Raw genomic sequence first — 27,098 nt, forward strand, 5'->3', positions numbered from 1 at the left:
TGTGTGTGTGTGTGTGTGTGTGTGTGTGTGTGTGTGTGTGTGTGTGCTGAGTGAACAGAATCAGGCTGGACCTGCCCCTTGAAGTGTCCAGAGACGCAGAGAAACCAGCATCAAAGATTAATCATCAACTTACCACTGACATATCAGCTGTAGTTTGATCCAGACCCAGACCAGATCAAGCAGAGTTCCGACTGGTTCATCTCAACAGGTCAAAGATAAATCTGACAAAAGGTTTCACTGCGACGAAACTGAATGAAATTTAACATCCTGTCTCTGAAACATCTGGACCCTAAAACATCTGGACTCTGACACATCTGGACCCTCAAACATCTGGACGTGTCACTGACTGACTGGATTGTCACTGCAGGGCCTCTGTCAGACCACCTGAATGGTTCAGGTCCGTCTCTCTGACGTCCCCTCGTCAAGACTCTAAACACCAGCTGCACTTGATACAAGAAATAAATATGTGATTAATACAAAGGTCAGTTCAGTCTGCATCCACCTGGTCAGCAGGGAAGACCCTCAGGTGTCCATCCCCAGGTGTCCCACACTGGGGACATAAAACTGTTCTGGTAAACGTTCCTCTGAAGCTGCTCAAATGTTTAAAATGGTTCTCCTGCATCCTGGTCCAACATGTCAGGGACCAGTGGAGGTTCTGAGCCTGATGACAGGTGGGTCGCAGAGAGCTGAAACTGACTCTGCTGGATCCAGGAACAGTTTTTAGTCCCTGTGTGATGTGAATCTCAGAGTCTCTTCTGAGGGTTTTCAGGCCGACACTCGTCACTGGTCCTTTTACCTAAAGTCTTTGTGTTGACGTGGACATGAACCTGTTCAAGAATCAAACTCTTCTCTGAACATGACTGCACTTCAACTCCTTTCAACACTGATTTTAAATTCTCACAAAGCTGTGAAAACAAGATCAACAGACCTGGGAACAATTTCAACAGTGTAGCCTTCAGTGTCACGTGGGCTGTTTACCTGCAGGACTAAACCCAGGTATTCACATAGGTGTCATCAGCTGAGTCAGTGAAAATCTGTCACTACAAAACTCCTCCATCTTAACAAGACATTCAGTCTGAGTCCCAGAGCAGTTTCTGTGGAGTGGTCCTGATCCAGACCACTGCACCACAGTCAGGTAAGTTCTTCACAGGTTCACAGCTGAAAGTCTGTGGTGAAAAATCATTATCATCAGGGAGCAATGTCTGTAATAAAAACACAAAGTAAGCTGTCGTAACTCACTGATGAAACAAGCTGTTATCATGGATACTGTTTTCACAGTGTAAAGTGACTCTGTGGACAAGGACCAGTCACTGATCTGATCTGATGTTCGATCTGATCTGTCAGCCACTCTCCAGTGGCTCAGCTCTATCTGTATATGGCTCTGGTCTTCTGATTGGTCGGTGAGTGAGATGACAAGGCACTAACGGATCATCTGTTTGGTTATTTCTTTCACAGGAGGTTTCACTTTGAGGAAGCACTCAGCAGAGACAAAATGTGTCCCGGTCCTTGGTCCTGGTCCTGTCACAGTGAATCATCACATATGTTGTCTTGGAGCCAGTTCTGGTCCAGGATCAGGTGTCAGATCAGGTGGATGGGGTGGTCGATAGCAACAGAGGTAGGAGGAGAGCAGGCAGTGGTCACTACAACAACAAGAACAACTCAGATCAGTGAACTGAGACCAGGATTAGATCTGGGTTTGGTATTGGTGTCATTGGAGCCAGAACTTTGATCAGCTTTGATCAGAACTTTACAGTTCAAACAGAATATGATGTAAAACACATGTTTGGAATTATGAAATGACCAACAAAGACCAACAAGAAGTTGTTTTCCACTTTCACACCAGAAACACAAAAGAAACAGTTCTACTGATTACAACCTGCATCAAGCAACAAGTGAGAGTCTGCAGCAGCTTCATCAGTTTGTCTGCAACAACTGTTTCATCAGTGTGAGTCTGCAGCAGCTTCATCAGTGTGTCTGCAACAACTACTTCATCAGTGTGAGTCTGCAGCTGCTTCATCAGTGTGAGTCTGCAACTGTTTCATCAGTGTGAGTCTGCAACAACTGCTTCATCAGTGTGAGTCTGCAGCTGTTTCATCAGTGTGAGTCTGCAACAAATGCTTCATTAGTGTGAGTCCGCAACAACTGCTTCATCAGTGTGAGTCCGCAACAGCTGCTTAATCAGTGTGAGTCTGCAACAACTGCTTCATCAGTGTGAGTCTGCAACTGTTTCATCAGTGTGAGTCTGCAACTGTTTCATCAGTGTGAGTCTGCAACAACTGCTTCATCAGTGTGAGTCTGCAACAACTGCTTCATCAGTGTGAGTCCGCAACAACTGCTTCACAGTGAGCTCTCTTGTCTTCAGGTCTATCCAGATCTTTCACTCGTAGGTTTTTCACAGATGTGTATCTGCTGACACAGTCAGACTAAGGTGAACATACATGCATATGATGGAAATAAAAACCTGAATCAGCACAGAGACAGATCCTGCAGACTCACTAACCTGGACACAGTCAGGCCTCGCTTGCACTGCTGTTCCTGTTCAGCTCTCTGATGCCCTGCAGGATCCTCTTCATGTGACCCACCTTCGTTACTCCCAGGTCCTAACACACACACACACACACACAAAATTATCGGAGGATGTACAGAATGACAGAGACAAAGCTTTCATACGTCCATCAATCCAACATTATCCATCATGCAGTGAGTCCTCCATGCAGCAGTAAGTTAGCAGTTAGCACTGAGAGCAAGTGATAGTACCTTCAGGTCCCTCCTCTCCAGGTGGATGAGCTCGGCTCCGCGGACGTCATGTCCGATAAAGATGTCCTTATACTCAGTGAGACAGAGGAAGTCCAGCCACGCCCCCACCTCCTCTGTCCCCCACTGTTGAACTGAGACACCGACAGAAAGTGGTTCAGACAGACAGGAAACACCCCTGCACAGAGAAACTACAGACACCCTGAGCAGTGATGAGCCAGAGACCACAGAGAGAGACAGGTAGAGAGAGCTTACCTGGCAGTGAGAGAGTAGCACACGTCTCCTTGTTCTTGTTGTTTTTGTCTTTTTTGAACTTTGGGACGAGACGAAACTTAGCACTACGACTGCGCTTGGAGAAGTCCGTCAGAGGACCCTGAAGACAAGAAGACAGACAGGGAGAAAGACAGAGAGAGAGAGAGAGACAGAGACAGACAGAGAAAGAGACAGACAGGACCTGTGAAATGTGGTTGTGTTGAGCTGAACTCAGCCTCTCTTCCTGTTGTTACAGCTCCCTCTGGCGGCAGATCTCAGTGTCTCCAGGTGATTTAGACCAGGACATGTTAAGTATCTGTGTCTGTGTCCTGAACCAGGTTCTGGGCCTCACACTTAATAAAGGATAAATACTGAGATCACCTGACCTGTTTCATCAGGGACAGTGGGGAATGCTGGAGGCTGTGTCCTTTAATTCTAGATCACATCCAACCTGATCACAGCCCAGACACTCAGGACTCAGAAACTAGTCTTTACCTTCAGACTGTGACAACATCAACATGTACAGTGCTACGGAAACCTTCTTGTAAACATGTCACACATCTAAACTTCAGAACATCTCATTGTCTTCCAGGATATTTTGAGGTGTTGTGTAATTTTATAAAAGGACACATTCCAGCATGTGTGAGAATCCTACAACCTGCACAAAGGAGTTCACCTGGACCAGCACCAGAGGCCACAGAGCAGGTTCAACAAAGCTAGGATAACTTCCTGTTAACTGAACCTAACATTGACATGATCACCTGGACTATGAAGCTGGTTATCACCTGGTTCAGGTAATTCTGGTTCACCTGTCCAGGTACAAGTGAGTTCATGTGAGAGAGGAAGAGTTTTTAATAATGAACATTATCACCATCAGAACCTTGAATAAAGTATTAATGCGATCTGAGGAGAAACTGTGAGACCTGCAGGGGGAGTTCAGTCATAATGATGTCATCAGGTGAAATTCAAAAACATGATCACACGACTAGAATAAACCAGTGTAAGTAATTTACTGATTAAAGTCAGACTGAGGATAAACTGTAAATAAGATGAATCATCATCAAGTTTCTGATGATGATGATGATGTTGATGATGTTGTGGAGTGGAGTGGACACATGGAAAGACTCCAACAGCAGAACATCCACTGATCTATACAAACATCTACTGATGTTTATTATTAGACTTTATTCTCAACTCTTTTGTCCCTGTCAAGATCCTGTAGACATGATGACTCAAGTTGTACAGTGACCTGATTAGTCAGTAGTTTGGCTGTTGACAGGTTAGGAGTTCAGCATCAGTTACCATGGTGATTTACCCCAGTAACAAGTGAACCACCATCATAGTTAAACCTGAAGTTACCTCAGTGACCTCAGACACTGGTTCAGTCCAGGACTCCGGTTCAGTTTGATAGTAGGATTACTGGCAGTACTAAGAGAGTCATGGTTTACCTCGTGGTCTGAGGGGTCGATGATGGGACACAACCAGGGAACATCAGCCAGCCGACGGAGCTGCTGAGCCACAGAGTTCAGAGCTGCATTCAACTGCTCCTGCTGTGGAGGATCCAACTGCTGCAGACACACAGACACACAATTGTCATTACCAGGACGTGCACCAGGACCAGACCAGGACCAGGACTAAACTAAAGGAAGAAATACTAAATGATCTCAGTGTGAAATCTGTGAACTCAGAATGGACAGGCAGTGACTTGAAGGTCAGGCTGAGTCTGAGTGATGTGATTTAAAGAGACAGTTACCATGGAGACCTCTCTACAGTAAGATACAGGAAATGAAGGAGACAGTTACCTTGGAGAGCTCTCTACAGTAAAATACAGGAAGTGAGGGAGACAGTTACCATGGACATCCTTCCAGCCAGGAGCAGCTCAGTCTCACTGAGTAAAGCTTTGACGTTACTGACCATGTGAACAACCACACTGCAGCTCAGAGCCTGGACGGGGACAGAGATAAGACCTCAGACCTTTATCTGGAGGACAGGAAGTACAGGTACTGTTTGGACAGGACAGCAGAGCAGAGACTCTAGACTTGTGACTCATACCCCAGAGCTCTTGGAGTTGGCGTAGACCACGTCCATGGCCTTTGAGCTGGCGTTGACAGCATGAGCCAGTTCCTGTTCCATACTGTGGTGAGACAGAGCAACCTCACGGATACTGAAACACCACACAAAGAACATTTATATTCGTATGATCTATATTATATCTTCATATTAGTCATTCATATCAGTCATCAATAACTAACAAAATGTCCACTGATTTTAGCACAAATCTAAAACCCGTTTTCATCTGAATTCATCACTGGGTCACAACATGAGAGATATTGTCTCTGTCTGTTATGATGTCAATATTTACATATAAAACCTGAATATAAATAATAATGGCTTTCAGATTCTGTTACAGTTCAGTGTTTCTGCTCTGAAATACATACTGTATATGTGTGTGTGTGTGTGTGTGTGTGTGTGTGTGTGTGTGTGTGTATGTGTAAATAATTACACACCTGAATTTATTTACAAAAGCAAATCAATAGATAATAACAGAGGATAATTAATAAGTGATGAGGAATCCCCCCGATGTTAACCCTGTGTTTACCTGTGAATGAGCGCTCCTGCTGCCTGACCGAACTCACTGACGAGTAAGGCCTCTTCCTCAGAGACAATCTCTGGCTGGGAGGATAGGGGGGGCTGGGGGGGCTGATGGGGAGGAGTTCGGGGAAACTCACACTTCTGTTTGTCCTCCCACGACTTCAGGGTGCTCTCAAACGCCTGAAACACAGGATGTGGAAACCACTGTTGTGATGACACCTGAAGGCAACACAGCTGTTGGTCTGTCTGCTCTTTGTGTTTTACTCTGGTTTAATGTTTTAATGAACTTTGATGACATGAGGTGCACAAGGAAACGTTTTCATCACCCCGTGTTTCTGTTACACAATAATTCACTTTATGAAACCACCTCCACAGGTGAAGATAGGTGAAGACAGGTGAAGACAGGTGAGACAGACTGAAATTAGAAACACCTCTGTGTGATGCAGGACTGTTGGACTGCACCAGTTTCAGCTGAGTGGTTGAAAAACCTCAGACCTGAGCCAAACACACCCCCTTGGCTGTAGTACTCACTCGGTCTCTGGTAAGGGTCTGGGTTCGGTTCTTGTGGATGATCTTGATGTAACCTGGAGGCTGGATCCACGCCTCCCCATCCACCTGAACCGGCACGCCTTCATCGCCCAGAATGGTGATCTTCACCGTCCGACACTGAGACAGAGAGACGGGGGAAGAGACAGTCAGACTGCTGGATGGACAAACAGATAGGCAGACAGACAGGACGGTGTATCTGTACCTGTGCGATGCGGTGGTGCTGCAGGTTGATGACTCGGGACACGGCCATCTGCATGCTGCCGAACACCGCTACCACCTCCAGAATCTTATCGTCGAAGGACGGAGCAGTGAACGTCTGACAGAGAGAGAGAGACAGGCAGGGTGATGACATCACTGATCACCTAACACTGCTCAGTACCAGACAGACAGGTAGAGGAGGCGGGTGGAAAGATGATGATGGTCGATTGACAGGTCGAGGTCTTACATCATCCTCTTTGGTTCCTCCCCAGAAGTTGGTTCCTCCTGCGTAACTCGGGATGTTCAACACTGCTATACCCTGCAGACTGGGGAGGGGGATGGGACGCCCATCACACTGCGCGCGTACGCGTACACACACACGTACACACACACACACACACACACACACACACACTTACTCACAGTTGTATCCTGTGGTCCTGTTGGACATGTCACATTATCAGGTCGTCTTAACATTACTATTAATTCAGATTTTTATCTCCTGATATCAGATTTATCTCACTTTATAACGAAACATTTAAATATTTAGTCTGTAATGATCTGTACAGCTGTGACAACAACAGCACGCTTCCCCTCGGGATCAATCAAGTATCTGTCTATCTGTCTGTCTATCTGTGATGTTGCAATCACATTTTTTTAGCACTGATATTGATCATTTATGATCAGCTGATACTGGTCAGTTTTCATACTGTGCAGAGACAGATGTGCAGTATTTGATAGATTGAGGTTGTTCTGCGTCTCACCTCCAACAAAACTCTCTGTTCCAGGTTCTTGTAGGTTCTGTGGAGCAGCTCTTTGGTTCCCAGGACTCCGTACCACATCATGTTTTTGGTGCGACTCCTGAAAATATAAAATCAAGCAAACAGGAGATTAATTCAGACGTGTCCCAGTCTGTGTGAGGTCAGTATGAAGACATGAGGACATGAGGACTGTCTGTTGGACCTGCACTTCTCTGGATGTTCGTCTCTCTTGTTGTTGAAGTCCAGAGAAATTTTCGCGTCCAGTCCAATTCCAAAGTAGTTGTTCATGACACATTTCTCAGTGTAGCAGTCCCTGCAGAGACAGACACACACTACGGGGTTAGTCTTAATTAAACAGGTAATTAACAACTTATTTACAGACAGGAGCTGGTGATGGAGTGTGTACTGCTCAGTGATTGACAGCCTTGTCCAAGATGATGTAACACACCCAGAGATATCACAGCAGATGGGAGGACACACACTGTCTGCTTTCTGTTTGTTTGGATGAGTAACATCGTTACAATAGTTCCTGAGATGATTGTCAGTCATTAATATGTTAATCTGCTCCTGCAGTCTGATGTTGGCCTGTGCGCAGAGACATGTTGTGCGTCATAGTGTTTCTACTCTGACTCTGATGAAGGTGTTTTATCACTGTACACACTTCAGTCAGTCTGACGAGGTCTGATGAACAACCGACCGAGCAGGTTCATCCTTCAGCTGACGTCTGGTTTATCTCAACAAAAACACAACAGTAACACAACAGAAACACAACACAAAAGAAACACAACCAAAAAACAACAGAAATACAACAGAAACACAACAGAAACACAACCAGACACACAACAGAAACACAACACAACAAAAACACAACAGAAACACAGCCACAAACACAACAGAAACACAACCAGAAACACAACACAACGGAGGCACAACAGAAACACAATGCTTCTCTGCATTGGCTCCCTGTAAAATCCAGGATAGAATTTAAAATCCTCCTCCTCACCTACAAAGCCATTAATGGTCAGGCACCATCGTACCTTGGAGAGCTTATACTTCCCTATTTTCCCAATAGGACACTTTGCTCTCTAAATGCAGGTCTACTTGTGGTTCCCAGAGTTTGTAAGAGCAGAATGGGGGGCAGAGCCTTCAGCTATCAGGCTCCTCTCCTGTGGAACCAGCTCCCAGTGTGGGTTCGGGAGGCAGACACCCTCTCTACCTTTAAGATCAGGCTTAAAACTCTCACTCTCACTCTCTCAACTACTTTGTGCCATTAACTTTGTATTTTTTTTTCTCTCCCGTAGTTTGTGCTTCTCCTCTCTCTCCCTCTTTCTGTCCTCATTCTGCAGGTATCTCTGCCTCTGGAGCAGTAAGATCCAGATCCACCACTACTCATCATTACTATTAACCACTGCAATCTGTCATTATTATTGATAACATCATTACCTACACAGCTCTTTCTGGTCTCTCTCTCTCTTTTCTCCTCTCTCCTACCCCCACCCCCCCCTTTCTCCTCCTAAACCCAACCGGTTGAGGCAGACGGCCGCCCACCCTGAGCCGGTTCTGTTGGAGGTTTCTTCCTGTTAAAAGGGAGTTTTTCCTCCCCCCTGTCGCCAAGCGCTTGCTCTTTGTGGGAACTGTTGGGTTTTTCTCTGTAACAAAGTAAGGTCTTACCCTGTAAAGTGCCTTGAGATAATGTATATTATGATTTGGTGCTATACAAATAAATTTGAATTGAATTGAATTGAATTGAACACAACAGAAACACAACAGGTGACTTAGAGACAGACTCACATGTTCTCAGGGTCACAGCTGAAGGGGTCGGCGTTCACCAGCAGTCGACTGATGACAGAGCTGCTGGACAGAGAGCCTGAGATACCTGCTCTGAGACCTGCACACACACAAACACACACACACAGAGCTCTGATACAGTCTGTTCAGCTGTTTGGTTTTACTCAGTTATACAAATGTGCAACACAACAACAGAAGCTAATTCACTCTGTGTATCTACTGAGACTACAAGTTTAGCTTAGCATTAGCTTAGCATTAGGACTAATCAATGTGCTGCTGATGTTCTTGATGTGTTGACTGTGGGAACGCAGCATGAGAACACTGATCTGAGAGCATCTTACCAGGATAGAGGATCTTTGTGTTGAGCATGGGCATGTTCTCCCTGCTTCCGGTCTGCACAGGAAGTGACACAGAGCTGCCCAATGACAGACTGCCTTTACTGATCAGCTTCTCACAGGGTGTCTTACTGACTGAAGAGACAGACAGAAAGACAAACAGACAGGTGGATATACCAGACTCTGTTTTTATTTAAGTGACGTGTCAATCATCACCATATATTTATACATACTAATATATTATTTATTTGGATCAATCTGGAACTATTGATACTTGAATAATCATTTTAGTCTCTTTAACCAAAAATGAAACAGATCAAACATCTGATGACATCAGGTCTGATTCTCTAACAGCCATGTTTCAGTTTTCTGTTGTTTAAGAGATGAAAAGATTTAATCGATCCCTCAAGCAAATGATCAGCAGATTCATTGATAATGAAAACAGTCAAATATAAATATTCTAATGAGGCAGAGTCACACCTGAGCCTCAGCAGCCACATCAGTAACAGTGGTTTTTAGATCCACATCGTGACTGAAGTTTAATCACTGAACTCATAGCGCCACCATGTGAGCCCTCAGACAGCTCTCCATGTCTCCAGTGAGTTTAGTCAGGAAGCAGCAATATACAGCAGGCCACACTCACATGTACCAATCAATCAATAATACACTTCAGATTTTGGTTAATACTGGCCCCAGATCATGTTCAGCTAAACTGGCGAGCTTCTACACAGTTCTGGGATTTGTGGCGCCTCCTATGGATCAGGCTCAAATGCTTCAGTGGACCTATATCCACCAAGATTTGTGATGATTGGACAAATGGTTAATTTCCTGCTAAGCCCTGCCCATTCTGAAGTTTACTTGCCAATATGTTGAAAACTAAATAGATATCAACAAGTTTACACAGTTTGTGATTGGTCCAAGAATGACCTCCAGTGTAGGAGAACTCATACCTACAGTTCTGGAAGAGATTTAAAAACAGTGTTTTTTAGAGCACATTGAGCTGGATTTCTGTGTCAAATCTTAAGTCAATTGGACAAACACCGTGAGGGGCGTGGCCTTTCCAAAACTTTTTGGCCTTTCATTACAGTGCCACCATCTGACCGACTGGGCTCATGTTTGTTGGGAAGCACATCACTTCCTGTTATTGTGACATTGAGTCAGTTGTGACTGATGAAGCTGTGACTCTGCAGTCAACAAGCTTTATAAAACCAATCCTGTTTGACACTGCAGAGTGACAACACTCTCTCCTCACACCTGAGACAAGTCTCGCAGGTGTAGTGGCAGTACCAGTGTTTCCCACCTCTGTGTGTGTTGCGGTGTTTGGTGCTGTAGGATGAGTGCAGAGACATCTTATCTTCCTCCAGCTCCTCCTCCTCTTCCTCCTCCACCAGGCCCTCCTCCTCCTCGGCTCGACTCAGAGAGAAAACCTGCTGCTGCTGAGTCTGTGCGTTCTGCTCGTCCACAGCTGGAGAACACGGGACAGGGTTAATAATGTCCTCCCTAAAATGCTGTACATGTGAAGACTGAGTCGTGCGGACCTTTCTCCGTGTGCTCGATGATCTGTCTGATGGCTTTTTTCAGACTGTTGGCTCTCAGCATCAGCTGCTCTCTGGGCTTGAAGATGGCTGCAGATGAGGAGGAGGTGTTGGTACGTGGGGAGCAAGGGGCGGAGCTTGGGGGGGCATGAAGAGGAGGAGGAGGAGGAGGAGGATGGAGAGGGGGAGGCAGTATGACTCCTTCAACATCCTCCTGCTCCTCAGCAATGGTGGGGGGAGGCACCGGGGGGAGGACGGTGGAGGCCTGAGATTCCTCGTTCAGAGTCTTCAACAGAGAGTCCAGTTTCTCCTTCAGGACGCCACACTGAGACAGAAACACAGGACACAGTAAAAACAGGACTCAGTAGAAACAGGACATAGTAGAAACAGAGACAGGACTCAGTAGAAACAGGACTCGGTAGAAATAGAGACAGGACACAGCAGAGACAGGACTCAGTAGAAACATAACACAGTAGAAACAGGACTTGGTAGAAACGGGACACAGTAGAAACAGGACTCAGTAGAAACAGTAGATACATTAGAGTTGTACCTTCTTGGCCATGACCTCTGACTCCTCTGAACTCTCTGTGTTCTTCTCGTAAGCTTTACCAACACGAGCGACAAAGTCCTTCACCGTCTCACACAGAACCCTGAACACAAACAGTCAGTAGCTGAAAAAGTCAGACGACAACAGTCAAACTACAACAGTCAGACTACAACAGTCAGACGTACTTTGCGGAGGAGATGACAACAGAGTGCTGGTCTGAGGTCAGGATCTTGGACAGGTGAGCAGCCACTGAGTCCTCATATGTCAGAATCTGCTGAACCTGGATACGAGGACACAAAGACCTGGGTTAGTACTGTCTGTAAGGGCCCAAAACATTTTCTTAATCTACAACCAGATGGACTTTTTCCCTTGTGTTGGTTTTTAATAGGTTTTATAAACAAGCAGACACTGAGCGCCTGTCTGTGTTCATGTTAAACCACTGACTGAGACTGAGACAAACTGGATCCAAGTTAATGTGACAGGAGCTGAATGATCCACAGCAGATCTATTGTTCCAGTTTATCTGTCGAATGTTTCAGAAACAGGTGTGCTCCTGAGTTGCTAGCTTGCGACTTTTTCTACATCCTCACTGCACTCTGAAGTGGAAAAGAGCAGGAAGCGATGCCACTTCCTCTTACCTCTGAGTCGTCGCTGCAGTCCTCTGTGACAGTGGAGGCAGAGTGTTGCCGTGGAAACTTGGTTTCGTAGACCATAATGCTCCATCTGCAGCAGGAGGAGAGAAAAACAGCTGTTTTTAGGGTTTCAAGTGAAGGTTCCTGTTGATGTGATCACAGAAACAGTCACACGTTGCTCTGAACATCTGACTGAAGTTACGGAGCTTTACCTGTTATGTTGGTGAGCAAAATCAAAAAGAACAGTCAGATCCTTGGTTCTTACACATTTAGAACAGGTTCCAATTCAGAACCAGTTCTCTTCACCAAACTGACTCATGATCCAGGGACATCAAGGGTTTCCTCACTGAAGTCGTTTCATCACATTTGAGACTCAAATACACATCTCACTGAATAATGACAGTTGTTCTAACACTGACATGTTGACAGGTGATGATCCATGTGTTGTGGTGTCACCTGATCAGTCTCAGTCCAGTGTTCCTGCTCTTTTAGCTCAGTGCTTGGTCTCCACCAGCTGCTCTCTGACTGACTCTGTCTGCTGTTGGTGCTCAGCAGGTGGTGGCTTCAAACAGCTGTTTCTCAGTAGTTCCATCACTACCACAGTCATCTGAACATTAAATACTGTTCATACTGCCACTACACACAGGTGTTCTTATAGCCAGTCACCTGTGTGACATCATAATACCTGTCTAACATCTTGGTGCTGGCCCTCTCCAGTTTCTCCAGTATCTGAGGCAGCTGAGTGTCGTCATCACAGGCTGAACCCCAGCCCAGAACCCGGGCCAGATCATTCCCAGTCCCCAGAGGAAGAACACCCAGCTGACACTGAAACAGAGACACAACAACAAAATTAACAACATGCCTCATTTCATATGCTACAGTGATAATGAGTTGTATTTCCATTCATTTTCCACATCAGAGATAAGGATATCCTCAGGAAGTGGAAGTATGTTCAGCTCTGACTAAATCAGGACTCTGAAGGGGAAGCCCACTGCAGACTGAACCAAACACTAAGGTTTTTAAGGTGCTTAGATTAAAAAAATCTGTTTATTTTCATAATAGTGATCCAGACTCTGCCCAGCTCCTGAAAGATTATACAAAGCCCTGCCCCCACACTGACTGATTGACAGGTGAACTTGACATGATCGTTTCAATCTCCAGTCTTTATGTTCAGGGACCATGGGTCACCACCACATTTGTAGTACAATCAGAGCTCACACTAAACTCATTCAGTTTATAGAGGGAGCACTCAGAGCCAGAAGCAGCCTCACAGAGCACGACAACGTGTGGGTGCTCACATTCACAACAAGAAACTCCTGTACTAAAAGTATACATCTACAAAAGTTTTTAGGATCAACTGAAGTGCAAACATGTCAAAAATAAAAGTACTACAGCTGAAACAGGTGATTAATCAATTAACCCATCAACAAAATGATCTGACAAGATTTTTTTGTGTGTCCTGTCCCGGTACTATAGGCAAGCAGTATGAGTGGTCTGGATGCCTTGTGTTGTTGGGGCAAATTTACACTGCGAAGGAGGAGTATGGGATACTCTTCCTGCCGCATATTTTAACTTTATTAGGATAACTGGACCAATAACTAACCAAATCCACATTTATAGTCACTCTATAATCATTAATCATTAGACACTCTGCATGTGTATGTGTATGTGCGTGTGTATGTATGAGGGGAGGGGTAGGTGTGTGTGTATGTTTGTGTATGCGTGTATGTGTGTATGCATGTGTAAGTGCGGACCAATTTATCATTGGATGTGGTGGGTAGTTGATGTGGGGGCTGCAGTAACACTGCCCCCCCCAGACCAAAGGCACAAGCAGCCGGAAACCAGGCCACCCAGGCTCCCAGCCGCCCCCAGGGCCCAAGGACCTGAGGCAGCATGCCCCCACGACAGCCACATGCCCAACCCATAGTAGAGCCTGCGAGGGAGTACAGAGGCGACAGCCCCCAGTGCTAGGAGGCCCACAGAGGGCCCCCCCAAACCCAATCCCCCAAATTCGCCAGTAGGGCCCAGATCACCCCAGAATTGCCCGGATTACTCGTTGGGATCCCAAACCATCGCAGCACGGCCCAGGCCCCCATCTTGCCCGCCACCCACGAGAGGAGGCTGCCCACTCCCACCAGGGCCACCTGTGACGCCCCCACAATGGATCTTCTCCCCCCACACGGCAGGCTCCCCGCAAAGTCCACAAGGGACCAGAGACAGATAGACAGGGGGGTCCCTCGAGCCACCCTCGTCCTACCCCCCATCTGGTGAGGGTGCAAGGTGTACATGTGTGGGTGTGCATGTGCGAGTGAGTGAGTGAGTGAGTTGGGTGTGTGGGTGAGTATGGTGCATTAAAATTGGGGGAGCAGTCAGGGCATTGGCGCCCCACTCCTAGTAGGCGGTTGAGTCCTACCTGCCCCTCCCTACCCCCAGGGCCCTAGTGTCATATGGCTTGTGGACAGTGTGGATGACTAAGGTGTATTAAAATTGGGGGAGCAACCGAGGCATGGGTACTCCTCCACTGGTAGACGGCAGAGTCTCACCTGCCCTATCCCGCCCCCCAAGGCCCGAGTGCCGTTTCATATCTAATGTGCAATTACAATTGAGAAGCAGCGCGACAACAATAGCAAGACAGTGGGCAGTCCTGTGCCCCCCAACGTGCCCCTCAAAGCCCTAGTGTCATGTGGTATCTGGAGTGTGGTACAGGGGAGCAACAAGGGCAGGCGAGGCATGCATCTGACGAGATTTTGATCATTTATAACTGATACATTTTCTCTGGTTGCAGCCTCTCAGATGTGAGAATGTTTTTCCTCTTCCTACACAGTAATCACATCACAGTAAAGTTCTTAGTCTGGTTTTGTCCGACCAACAGTCCAAAACCCAGTCACCTCCAACTCTGAGAGCCTGTGAAGAACTTCTGTTATTATTTACTACTGAGAAATAACCGCAAACAGTGCCAATCTCACACTTCAGCTGCATTAATGTTGCTTCTGAAAATACAGATTATTGTTACTAAAGGTCGCCAGGATGTTGATGGAGCAGCAGGGGAAGCTGTTGATGGAGCAGTCTGTTTCAGACATGGACCTGTATCTCAGGGGCCCATAGAGCTATGAAGAATAGCTTTAGAGTTAGTCAGTTATTGGTATTAAACTGTCATTGTCAGGTGATTCAGGTGATCATCCTGCACTCCATCCAACTGACACAGATGTTGGAAATCTAGCTGTTACATACATGAATCATAGAACTGTAGTTACATGTGTAACTGAAGTCTGGAGTGAAGCCAGTTACATGTTACATGTTAGTACACTGTTCGGTGCACAGATCGGTGTCCTGACTGACACTGTGACGGACAACAGCCAAAGCTCATCAGGTGTCAGCAGGTGAGACAGTGAGGACATTTCTACCCTGTGAGGACATTTTTACCTTGTAAGGACATTTCTACACGGTGAGGGCGTTTCTACCTTGTGAGGACTTTTTTTATCTTGTAAGCACATTTCTACACTGTGAAGTTAGAATGAGGTTCAGGTTAGGGTAAGGAGCTAGGGATTCCATCATGTCAATGACTTTCCTCACAACTGTAGAAAGGCCAGTGTGTGTGCATGTATGTGTGCGTGTGTCTGTGTGTGTGTGTGTACCTGCTTGTGCAGCGTTAAGGCGTCAATCTCTGACAGAACCCAACCAACGCTGCCATCTCCTCCACACACCAGGATCCTGAACGTATCAAACTTCTGGAACAACCGCAGCCTGACAGAGAGACAGATTTCATGTGTTCACATAAACCGATTCATAGGAAACACATTAAACACACACACTCTGTCTGTCTGTGTGTGTGTCTCACCCTAGGTGTGGTCCTCCGTTCATCAGGTCAAACACCTGTGCTGGGTTCAGCAGCTGTTTGAAGCGTCGCAGGAACTTGACGCCCTGATTGTCTCCACTTTTAGAGTTGACAAACACCAGCAGAGGACTGGTGCAGGATGGAGGACATGACGCCTTCCAGAAACCTGAGGACACAGCAGACAATTCGTATTCACCTCAGGGGTGGTGATCTGTTTGGTGCTGTAGTTAAAGTGGCCACAAAAGTGAAAAACACCAGCAGGACTCAGTAGAATCAGATGTCTTTAGGTCCCTCACCATCAGAGTCGATGCTGTTGAGCGCAGTTGGAGGGATGACAGACACTTTACATTGACCCAGAGGACACTTAGAGGACAGCTGCTCCTTACAGCTTGAGTGCACCTGCAGGAAAGAGGGACACCATGAGATAGAAATCCAACACACCTCTGCCTGCATGTAAAAAGGTGTTTAGCAGCTAATTTATGTGTAGCTTGTTCTAGTGATGTCACAGTTAGGGCTAGGGTTGGTCTGTTGTCGGTCTCTGGTTGGTCTGTTGCTGGTCTTTGGTTGGTCTGTGGTCGGTCTCTGGTCGGTTTGTTGTCGGTCTCTGGTTGGTCCGTTGTCGGTCTCTGGTTGGTCCGTTGTCGGCCTCTGGTTGGTCTGTTGTCTTTCTGTTGTCAGTCTCAGGTTGGTTTGTTGTTGACTCACAGTACAAGCAGGAGGATGTAATGCAGATGAAGTTAACTGAAGACGATTTCATTTTTTAGATTATAATCCGTCCAATGACATTAATTCAGTAACAGTTCCCACAGGAAGTGTTGGGTCATTACAAAATAAAATCCTCTCACACAGTGATGATTTATGTCTTCATTCTATAGACAGAAGACATATTTATATAAATACAGAAAATGAATTATGTCAGCTGTTAAGTTAACCAGCTGTTGATCAGCTGTTATGTTAACCAGCTCTTAAGTGGGTGTTAACGAGACTGAATATGACAGGACTGGGAGAAGAGCTAATTAAAACAGGAGCAGGTTGACTGTGACTGACATATCAAGGGCAGGAGAGGAGGAGGACCTGGAGGACATCTGGAGGACACAGTTCACTATAGTCTCTGGCCCTGGTCTTTGTCTCACCATGGCTTTACACCAGAGACACCTCCAGTCCTGCAAGCGGAGGACGCTGCCACACGTTTTATCGCAGACGTTACATTTAGCCGAAACCGGGAGATTCCCCTCTAACCACTGATGAGGCATCGACACCTGAGAAGAGAGCAGAGGTCAGAGGTCAGGTCAGGGGTCAGGTGACACTGTTTAATTAGAACAAAATATTCCTGATCATGTGACCTCACCCCGTCCTCATCCTCGATGATGTCCTTCCCAATAGAAGCCAGTGTGGTCCATTTACAGTTGTTGGTGGCTCTGACTGCACAGCGTTTGTGGGCCTTAAACTTACACACTGTAACACACACAAACGCGTGCACACACACGCACGATTACCTGTTTTCATATTAAACCAGCTGATGAACTGAAAAAACTGATTCACCGGGAGAAAATATTATTCAATAAATCTGTGTCCACATCGCTGTGAGGATCTCCTCTCTGCTCGTGTGTGTGTATGTGTGTGCGTGTACCTTCACAAGACAGGCCGTGTGATGTCACTCCTGACAGAGCCTCTCTACAGACGTTACAGTATGTCGGTCTGGCATGAGAACAAGCATACCAGTTGTGCATCCCGCTGAAGTGGTCCATGCTGTACTGGGTGGACTGGAATAAACACACACACACACAGTCAGCAGGTGGTATTAGGGGCTCGCACTGCTAGCCACACTGTTAACACAACAGACACACACAGACCTCATAGTTCTGTCTGTTCTGGATGCTGCGCAGCGCGGCCATCCACTCCTCCATCTCCTTCCTGTTGTCTGCACACAGAATCAGACGTCTGCAGGGGGTAATGACCTGCGCGCACACGCACGCACACACGCACACACGCACGCACGCACGCACGCACGCGCACACACACACACACACACACACACAGGTAGATTAATCTTCACTATTTACTTCTCATGTTGTGTAGTTAAAACATGTAGTTAATTGTTCTGATTATATGAAACCCAGAAACCCACACAGAGCATGAGTGTGTGTGAGTGCGTGTGTGTGTGTATTTCCCACAGAAACAGACATGGACTTCCACTTCCTGTTCAGCTGCTCCACAATGAACCTTCTGTTCCCACACTGACAGAAATAGACCCACTCACAAGAAATGATCTCACACACTCACACACAAACACACACACAGCACTGCTCTGAAGTACAAACGCTGTGTTTGAGGTACTTGTACTTTAGTTGAGGGTTTTCTTTTCATGCAGTTACTTTACAGATTCAGATGAAGTCACCATCATAACAAATAAAGCTGATGAGTCGATTAATCAATAGTTAACAGAATATACTGTTATATTATTATTAATAATAATCAATCATCAAAAACCAAACAGTGTCTCAGATGTGAGCATTTATTACTTGAGCTCAGGGTCACTGTGATTCTACTTCCTGAATTTTTTAAAACTAAACAAACAATCTGATGAGATCAGAGACCATCTCCTTTATTAATGCGTTTTCCTCATTTCTACTGTGTAGTATTAGTACTTTTACTGGAGTACAGTATCTGAGTACTTCAGCTTCAGGTCAGACCATGTTCAGGGTATTTTAAAAAGTCCAGACCCTCATTCAGTTAATCCAGTGTTAAACCAGAAGGTCTACGTTAGGCTCTGTGTGGACATCAGTCTACCCTCCACTTTGTCGTGTCTGCACGGTCACTGCGCTGTGAGGGCACCACATGCACAGGTGCTCCTCCAGGTGGACTAAAGAAGTAATAATAACAACGATGGAGCATAACTGAGGCCTATCACAGAGAAACCGGATCAAACCGGACTTCCTGAAAACTGACCCTACAGTCTGAATCGTGATGGATGAACAGAACCCATCGAGGGCCGGCACCCTCTGTTTTTAAGAGACTGGGATTATTCCTCCATGTGTTCACACAGGAAGTGATGAAGCTCTGATAACTTCCTGTCTGCAGGCAATGAAGCTCTGAGCAGAGTTTCATGTCTGATAAACCTTTAACCTCATTCATCTGCTACTCAGCCTGGACTGGACCAGGTCTCACTGGTACTCACAGTCCTGTTGACTGTCTCCAATCTGAGTCTATCTGAAGCAGACTGAGGCCTCTGGTCTGGACACAAGTCCCAGCAAGGATCTGGATTTCTCTGGTATTGTCTGTCCCACTACCACAGACTTCACTGTCCAACCAAACAGACCATGTTGTCATGTCAGTACAGTGTGATGTTCAGACTTCTCTTCATCATCATCATCATCATCATCATCATCAGGAGGGGTCTGATTGGTCCAGATTCATCCTGCAGCAGGACAATGAGTACAAACACACAGTTTGGGATCACATGAAAAACTGTGGCAGGTTTTCCAAGATCCTGGAACAACCTACCTGACAAGAACCTAAAGAAGTGTGAGCAGGTGTTCAAGACTGGAACTGGTTTAAGGGCAAAGGGGGTCACAGCAAATACTGGATGAAGTAAAGTGAACAATAAAAACTGGTGGTTTTATTTTGAAAGCGTCTTCACTTTCAGATCCTTCAACCCAGAACTGAACATTGAACAGTGGACCCACAATAATAACTTATACCAAACACTACTATGGTACTCAAAGGTTCAGGAGGAAGATGCAGGTTACAGGTTATCAGGGCTCTTGTTAAGTCTGTACTGAGTTCTGATCAGGACTTGTTGGTTGTTTCTGGCTCCAGCCTCTGTTTTACTTTCTGTTCCTCTTCCGACTGTAATTTCATGTTGTGTTTTTTATTGTGAAGCACTTCATGACGTCTGATGTAGAAATGAACCCGACTTCAGGTCCTGCAGTTGAAAAGCCCTAAAGGTGTCCTGCTGTACTTTAGAGAGGCTCCATCATTGGTTGGACTGTGAATGGTCTGACATCTGATTGGCTGCAGGCAGAGCAGAGAGGAGCTGCTCCGTTAAAAAGATCTGTTCTGCTGCTTGGGGTTGAAACTTACGACAGAACAACAACGTCTCAGACTGTCTGTGTTTGGACTCTGTCGGAGTGAACCTGAAGGTGACGTCACATTCAGCCTGCAGCTCCACCAACCAACAGACAAAGCAGCTGAACTGGTGTTACTGGAAATAAAGAGCCAATATTTACAGAACTTCATCTCTGAGCTCAGCATGTGATGGTCTGAAGACCAGATGGAGCCTGAAGTAACCACTGTTACCACACACCTACACACTGCTGCACACAGCTAAATATTAACACACAAGTACACACAGCTACACACAAACACATAAATACACTAAGCTGCACACAGGTTCACATTAACACACAACTACACACAACACACACTCTCTCAACATCATTCCTAACATTTCGTTTCATTCTTTCCTATCTCCCCTCTACTCTGACTCTGCTCTGACTCTACTCTGACTCACCTCTGACTCTGAGTCTACTCTGACTCTGCTCCAAGGTTCTCCAATTAGTCCATAGACAGAAAATTCATCTATAGCTATTGTGACACTCAATTAATCCTTTCAGTCGTAGCAGGCAAAAATACCAAATGTTTGCTGATTTCAACTCTCTCTCTATGACTGAGAGAGGTAATAAGAGGTAATATCAGGTAAAACAAACAACAGTGGATGAGATAAAACATGCCGTCAGAGTGGAAGTTGAATATTAACACCTGTCAGTCTGACTGTATTTAAACTGAGCTGCCACAGCTCCACCCACCTCTCACTCTGAACAACCACCAGTTGTCTACATGACACATTCATGAAACACAGACGACCTCTGACCTCCTGACCGTCATCTTGTACTGATGTTGATCCAGATCAGGTATGAAAACCCATCCCCGTTCAAACAGTGTGATCAACTGTCTTACCGTGTCTGAAAACCTTCCTCCAACACACAAACAGTCCTAAACCCCAAACCAGCTCTGGAGGGTTCAGACCACTCCAGGTCACGGCTTATCACAAAAAATCCACTTTAGAATCTGTTCCAAGTCACACTGTCCAGGTCAGAGCCCTGATCAAGGGGGGTCAGATCTGGAGTAGACCTGGTTCTGGTCTTCAGTCTGATGTGATGGTTTGTCGCTCGTCTGCTGCTCTGTTACTGCCTCTCCCTCTCTCTGCTCTCTAGCCCCTCCCACATCCTCTCATATGACTCAAGCTACTTCCTGTCTGTCATCATGTCGACCCCCCCCGCCCCTCTGTGGAGAGGGGGAGGGGGATCATGAGAACCAACACAAAAGAAGAAGACGCCCTGAGATAGTGTGAACAAACACACGTGTTTACCATCAGTGTGTATAGTCTTTAACACACACACACACACACACACACACAAACTCATACTTCTGTCTTTGTTAGGACACTCACTGACATAATGCATTCCCTAACCCCCAACACTAAACCTAACCATCACAACCTAAACCTAACTTCACCACATACACAGTCAGATGAATGCAGCTGTAGTTTATGAGAAGCTAATAAAAGCGTCACACACACTCAGTTTGCTATAAATACACTGTCACATGTTCACAGTCTGATGCAGTCTGACCATTAAAACACAAACACACACACACACAACCACACACACACAACCACACCCTGCTGTTAAACAGCCCCCAGTCTCTATAAATACACATCAAGGTTGACTGCAGCCTCACTGACAGGAAGTGAAGTTTACCAAAATAAGACGATCAGAAGGAAACAGTGAAGACGTCATCATCAGGAGCTTTTACTGCTGGAGTCATTTGTGTGTTTTAACTGTCTCATGATTATTGTCCTGCAGTGAACAGCAGGTCCACAGGTCGGTATCAGACAGTAACATCATGAACCACCGTTTCAAAAAGACATCTGTAAAACTGTGAATGAGCTCAGTAACTGAGCCACAACGTTTAGTCGATTGATCGATTAGTTGTCGACACAAACCACAGATATTTTGATCATCGATTATTGCTTACTGTTTTTAATGGTAGGTCTCCGTCTCATGTGAGGACTGGATTCTGGTCTGGACTAATGGAGAACAGTGCAGGCAGTGTTGATCCAGACCTGCTGTTACAGTTTGATGATAAAGAATCACACTGGTCCTGATGTGGTCTCAGAGACTCACACTGACTCTGATGACTCAGCAGCTTTAATTAGCCTCACACCAATGAAATGTCATCTGTTCTTCTGAGGCTGGTGGAGGCCCTCTACAATAAAACACTCCAGAACCCTAATCTCGTTCTCAAACTGGACTTCCTGGACTGTATTTCATGCCCCACCTGTACCTGACACAACAAGCCCACAACCACACAGCTGTGAGGACTGACAGTGAGCAGAGGAACAGAGGCTCAGTCGGAAGTGGACTGCTGCTGTTTCAGGTTCAGGCTGAAGCTGGACTCACAGTGAAGCTGTTGTTCACGTTCTTGGTGCTGGACTCCGCGACACTGGCATCAGTCAGATCCACTTCATCAAAGATTATCGACTGGAGACAGAGACAGGAAACACACTTCAGATCAGACCTGAAGACTGGATCCGGATCAGTCTGTCCCCTTTATGGAGCACAGTAAACCACCACTAATGCAGTACTTCACTGTACTTCAATTGTACTTACCTATACTTCTCTGAACTTCACTGTACTTCAACTGTACTTAACTGCACTTCACTGTACTTCAACTGTACTTAACTGCACTTCACTGTACTTCAATTGTACTTCACCTGTACTTCACTGTCCTTCAACTATACTTCACTGTACTTCAGCTGTACTTCAATAGTACTTCCCTGTACTTAACTGCACTTCATTGTACTTCAACAGCAAATCACTGTACTTCAACTATATTTCACTGTACTTCAGTTGTACTTAACTAGACTTCACTGTACTTCACTTGTACTTCAACAGTACTTAACTGTACTACACTGTACTTCAGTTGTACTTAAATGCACTTCACTGTACTTCATTTGTACTTCAACAGTACTTCATGTATACTTAATTGTACTTCAACTGCACTTCAATTGTACTTCACTGTACTTCAACTGTACTTCAGCTATACTTAACTGCACAGCACTGTTGCTGTCCTTCAACTGTACTTCAATTGTACCTCACTGTACTTCACTGTGAGTCAACTGTATGTCAACAGTATGTCAACAGTACTTTACTGTACTTCAACTGTTCTTCATCAGAACTTCACTGTACCTCATCAGAACTTCAATTTACTTCACTGCACTTCAGCTTTACTTCAACAATACTTTAACAGTAGTTGAATTGATCAGGTGATTGAAAATTAATTAGCAACTAATTTGGTAATTGATTATCTATAGATTTTCAAACAAACAAAACAAAAAGAAAAAACGCTGTTTTTGCAGACTTTTTGTCTTATATCACAGTGAGCTAACTGTTGGTCATTTAATCACTTTGTCACTTGTACTGTAGATATTGATGTTGATTGATAGAATCAATGTTTTATTGACCATATTATTAAATTATTATACGGACTGGCTGTGGGACTCCTGAAACAGACCTGAGGTCAGCCCTGCCACAACTGTCCTCTACCTTCTACCGGAGTGGGGGGCAGTCACCTTCGCGGTCTGAGCGTAGTACAGAGTCCTCCCTCTCAGTTTGAAGTATCGTCTCTTCCAGCGCTGGAACGAGTTGGTTTGTTTCATTAGGTTTCCCTCCTTCAACACAGTCTGAAACACAGAGAGGATTTAAAATGATATGAGCCATAGCACTGAACCAGTTTTCAACTAACAGGAACCAGTTTAAAACTAACAGGAACCAGATTATAACTAACCCGAACCAGTTTAGAATTAACACGGACCAGTTTACAACTAACAGTAACCAGTTTACAACTAACAGTAACCAGTTTATAATTGACAGGAGCCATTGTATAACTGACAGGAACCAGTTTACAACTGACAAGAACCAGTTTACAACTAACAGGAACCAGTTTACAACTAACAGGAACCAGTTTATAATTAGTTTGTTGCCACTATACAACAAAAAGAGTGAGACATCTTCTCTCTAGAGGATCTCAACTCATTCATAAGTTCAGTTCAGTCTCTGGATCAAGTTTGTGAATAATCAGTATATTCAGAGTGAGCCCGACCCCTGACCGACCCGACTCTTTCCTGCATGTCATTCCCCCTCTCTCTGCCCCTTTCCTTTCACTCCTATCTAATAAAGGCAAATTACCAGTCCAGAGCCATGTGGTCCAGGTGGGCCTGGATCTCTGGGTTCAGATCTTTCTGGACTCACATGACAGCAGGTGACTGTTCTCAGCTGTTTCTGTTGGTGACAGATGGTTCTACAGTCTGATCTTTAAGAACACAGACTGGACCATGAAGGGTCTAAATGTTAAAACTGATCAGGGTCCACAGAGTCTGTCCACAGTCAAACACCTGAACCACATGACAACAAATAAACTGCTAATAACAAAACACCTGGTGAGCAGAGAGACAGAGTCAAAGAGGTCAAAGGTCACCACACAGCACAACCAGAGAGAGAGAGAGTGAGTCTCTCTCTCTCTTCCTTTCTCTCTGTCTCTGTCTCTGTCTCTCTCTCTCTCTCTCCCTCTCAGTGTAAACTCTGATTCTCATGTTTTTCACTGTGAAATCTCTTTAAATAGAAACTGAACCAAAGGCCAGTGCCAACCAGCTCCTGCCTTCAGGGCCTCACAGAAATACCAGCACTCACCATGTACAAGCACCATCCCTCCACAATAACACTGGGACTGTTGTCTCATGTGTTATTTTATTTGTTATAAACTTCTCAGATTATTTTTATTTATTATTTTTAGAAAACTACCATTTTGTTATTCAAGTCATTTACCAAACTGAAAACTTCTTTCACTACAGTTTAGGGCCAAAACTAACAATTATTTTCTTTATCAATTAACCTGATGATTCATGACTTTGTCTCTGAAAGTACAGAAAACCGATCATAATTATTGATCCACTCATCTGTAAAGGCAGAATTACATTGGTCATAATTTGTCAAGTTATTGATTAGTCAGATACTCAACACTGTTTTAATAACTAATTAATCTTTTAAGGCCGTCGTCATACACAGATAAAGACAAAATGTTTCAGCCTCTCAAACAAAGGACTTTCTGCTTCTCTCTGACCCACAAGACCAGAACTTTGAACAGATCAGGACTTTGGACAGGTCAGGTTTTTTTGGACAGGTCAGGACTTTGGAAGATTCCACCTGAGACTAGAAGAAGTTCAGATGATCGGTTTTCACCATTCTTTAATAGATTGAAATTTAATCAAATAACATGATTGGCAGATTAATCAATAATGACAATAATCTTTAGTTGCAGTCAAATTAATAAATGATAATTTGTTGATTGAGTTTTGTGTTATTGATCAGAATCTTAACAGTCAGGTACATGCAGTAAAAGTACCTCCACTGTGTACTTCAGTGCAGTTAATGTACTGAGATACTCTCCATCACCGTCCCTTTGTATTTCGATGATATAAAAATTCCGAGCTTTTGGCGCGACATAAAAGGCCGCACACGGTCGATCGCCTTAGTGAAAGTTAATGCTGGTCCGCAGGTAAGAACACCTGTTACCTGTCAGTGAGGCTTCATTGAACCGCGCTGGCTGTGTGTCGGTTCACGGTCTCAGTAATCGCCGACAGTCTGCTCTAATGAACGGGTAACGGTATAACGCTCAGCGGACCGTTATGAACATACCAACCAACCAAGCATGTTGAGCTTTTGCAACGGTTTTACAGGCTTCTAACCCCCGACCTGTTCTCTGCTGTCACCCCAGAGTGCAGCCCTCCTCTGACCGCAGCTCGGTGGGAAACCGCGGTGCTCTTCATCGGGCCTAAGACCCTCCGGTTAGCATGAGTTAGCCTAACTTTAAATTGCCGGTTTCTTCGGAACAACATTTTCCTTGGCACCGTGGTATATTTACATTTATTAACCGTGTCCAGGCCACGTTTTCCACGAGGCCAAAGATCTGACTCCGTGTCAGACCCCGAACTGATCCTGGTTCTAATTTTATTGGTTAGCTTGGAGCTACACATAACGACTGAAGAATTCACAACCGGTGCTAAATAATGTTTCCTCTACTTGTTGTTACCTGGATATCTACTTAAAATAAGAGTTTGTTAATTCTACTTCACAAAACACCATTTACTGTAAGCGTTAGTTCAGCAGCTGTGGCCCTTACCCCAAAATGATCAGCTAGAAGGACTGATTCCAAACTCTGCTAAAAATCCCTCAGATTTACAGTTAAACTCCAAATTAGAAAATAAGTACAAAATACAAACCAGGATCAAAGTAATTCAAAGTTCATACACACCCACTATTCACTTCGGAATAATCCACATCCACCAAGTAGCACGGACTTTAATGAAATGCTCCTGTATTTAAATGCTTTGCACTGCTCTCTACCGCCATCGTCCCCTTCCTCCACCAGGAAGGGGACGATGGCGGACGACGGGGAAAACGTGTCAAACTGGTTATAAAAGATGAATTATAATTTAAAAAAAAGATTATGTCTGGTATGCTGCTATATGCCGTATTAAAAATCGGCCTCTGTGTATTCTGAAATTATCTTTACTGGTAATGGACATTAGATTGAATTGGTCCACTAAGGCAGGAAATATGAAACTGTAAGATTTAAGTAAGGAGTTCTGTGTACCGTTGTGTCCACGACACAGATCGGTACAACTCGGGGCTTTATGTTAACCGACACGGACCCCCAGAAAATGTGCGTGAATAAACGGCGGGATTTTAACGCCTCTCTACCTTGCTGCGGATCTGGCCGGATGTGGACACTTTTCGGATGAGTTTCTGCGGGGTTCCGGGCTCCTGCTCCGGCTCGCTGTCCGATGACTCGTCCGGGCACCGGGCTGCGGCGGACTCCGGTCCCCCTGCCTCCGCCATCCTGCCATTAGACCTCTAAGGAGGACCAGGGGAGGGAGCGCCCCCCTGCGGCGGAGACCGGACAACACAGTGATAGCATTCAGAGGCGCTTACTGACCTCTGGTGGCCACATAATAATATTACAACAAGGCCGATTTATTCACGACTGGTGTGATATGAATAAAACAAAACAAAACAAAATAATAAATCACTTTGTTTTTATTAAACTAATAGGTGTAATTTAATGTGAGCTGTGTTCGTGTCTCATTTCTGTTCAGGAAACTTGTTCTCTCACTGGCTGTTTGTTGAAGATGATCATATGTCTTCAGAGTACGGACTCATTACTGCCCCTGTTTGACTGAAATTACAGCAGATAAAAGA

At 45.2% G+C, this 27,098-nt stretch overlaps 1 protein-coding gene across 7 annotated transcripts; it reads right to left on the reverse strand.

Annotated features, from left to right (window-relative positions):
• Window positions 1-15: 15 nt before the first annotated feature.
• On the reverse strand, window positions 16-26,798 carry LOC139631635 (diacylglycerol kinase delta). Of its 7 annotated transcripts, none has more exons than XM_071495971.1 (31): window positions 26,601-26,794; window positions 23,414-23,524; window positions 22,242-22,322; window positions 17,631-17,735; window positions 17,408-17,540; window positions 17,126-17,232; window positions 16,911-17,036; window positions 16,074-16,176; window positions 15,781-15,943; window positions 15,578-15,686; window positions 12,628-12,767; window positions 11,949-12,033; window positions 11,497-11,591; window positions 11,315-11,414; window positions 10,768-11,089; window positions 10,530-10,694; window positions 9,236-9,364; window positions 8,898-8,994; window positions 7,309-7,419; window positions 7,110-7,206; window positions 6,593-6,700; window positions 6,350-6,463; window positions 6,130-6,264; window positions 5,606-5,778; window positions 5,059-5,170; window positions 4,858-4,950; window positions 4,455-4,574; window positions 3,010-3,127; window positions 2,758-2,888; window positions 2,501-2,600; window positions 16-1,640 (listed from the first exon to the last, which is right to left on the reverse strand). In XM_071495971.1, exons 1-30 carry the CDS (start codon window positions 26,736-26,738, stop codon window positions 2,511-2,513), a joined length of 3,711 nt encoding a protein of 1,236 aa, XP_071352072.1. In that variant the 5' UTR covers window positions 26,739-26,794; the 3' UTR covers window positions 16-1,640; window positions 2,501-2,510. The 7 variants fall into 7 exon arrangements, with proteins under 7 accessions (XP_071352072.1, XP_071352074.1, XP_071352073.1 ...); XM_071495973.1 differs by lacking the exon at window positions 26,601-26,794 and adding an exon at window positions 26,152-26,248; XM_071495972.1 differs by lacking the exon at window positions 22,242-22,322 and having other exon boundaries at window positions 26,601-26,795.
• Window positions 26,799-27,098: the final 300 nt, after the last annotated feature.

The sequence above is a fragment of the Trachinotus anak genome, unplaced genomic scaffold (assembly GCF_046630095.1).
Source record: "Trachinotus anak isolate AG129_WGS33_773 ecotype Australia unplaced genomic scaffold, CSIRO_AGI_Tana_v1 ptg000014l, whole genome shotgun sequence".
Lineage (NCBI taxonomy): Eukaryota > Metazoa > Chordata > Actinopteri > Carangiformes > Carangidae > Trachinotus > Trachinotus anak.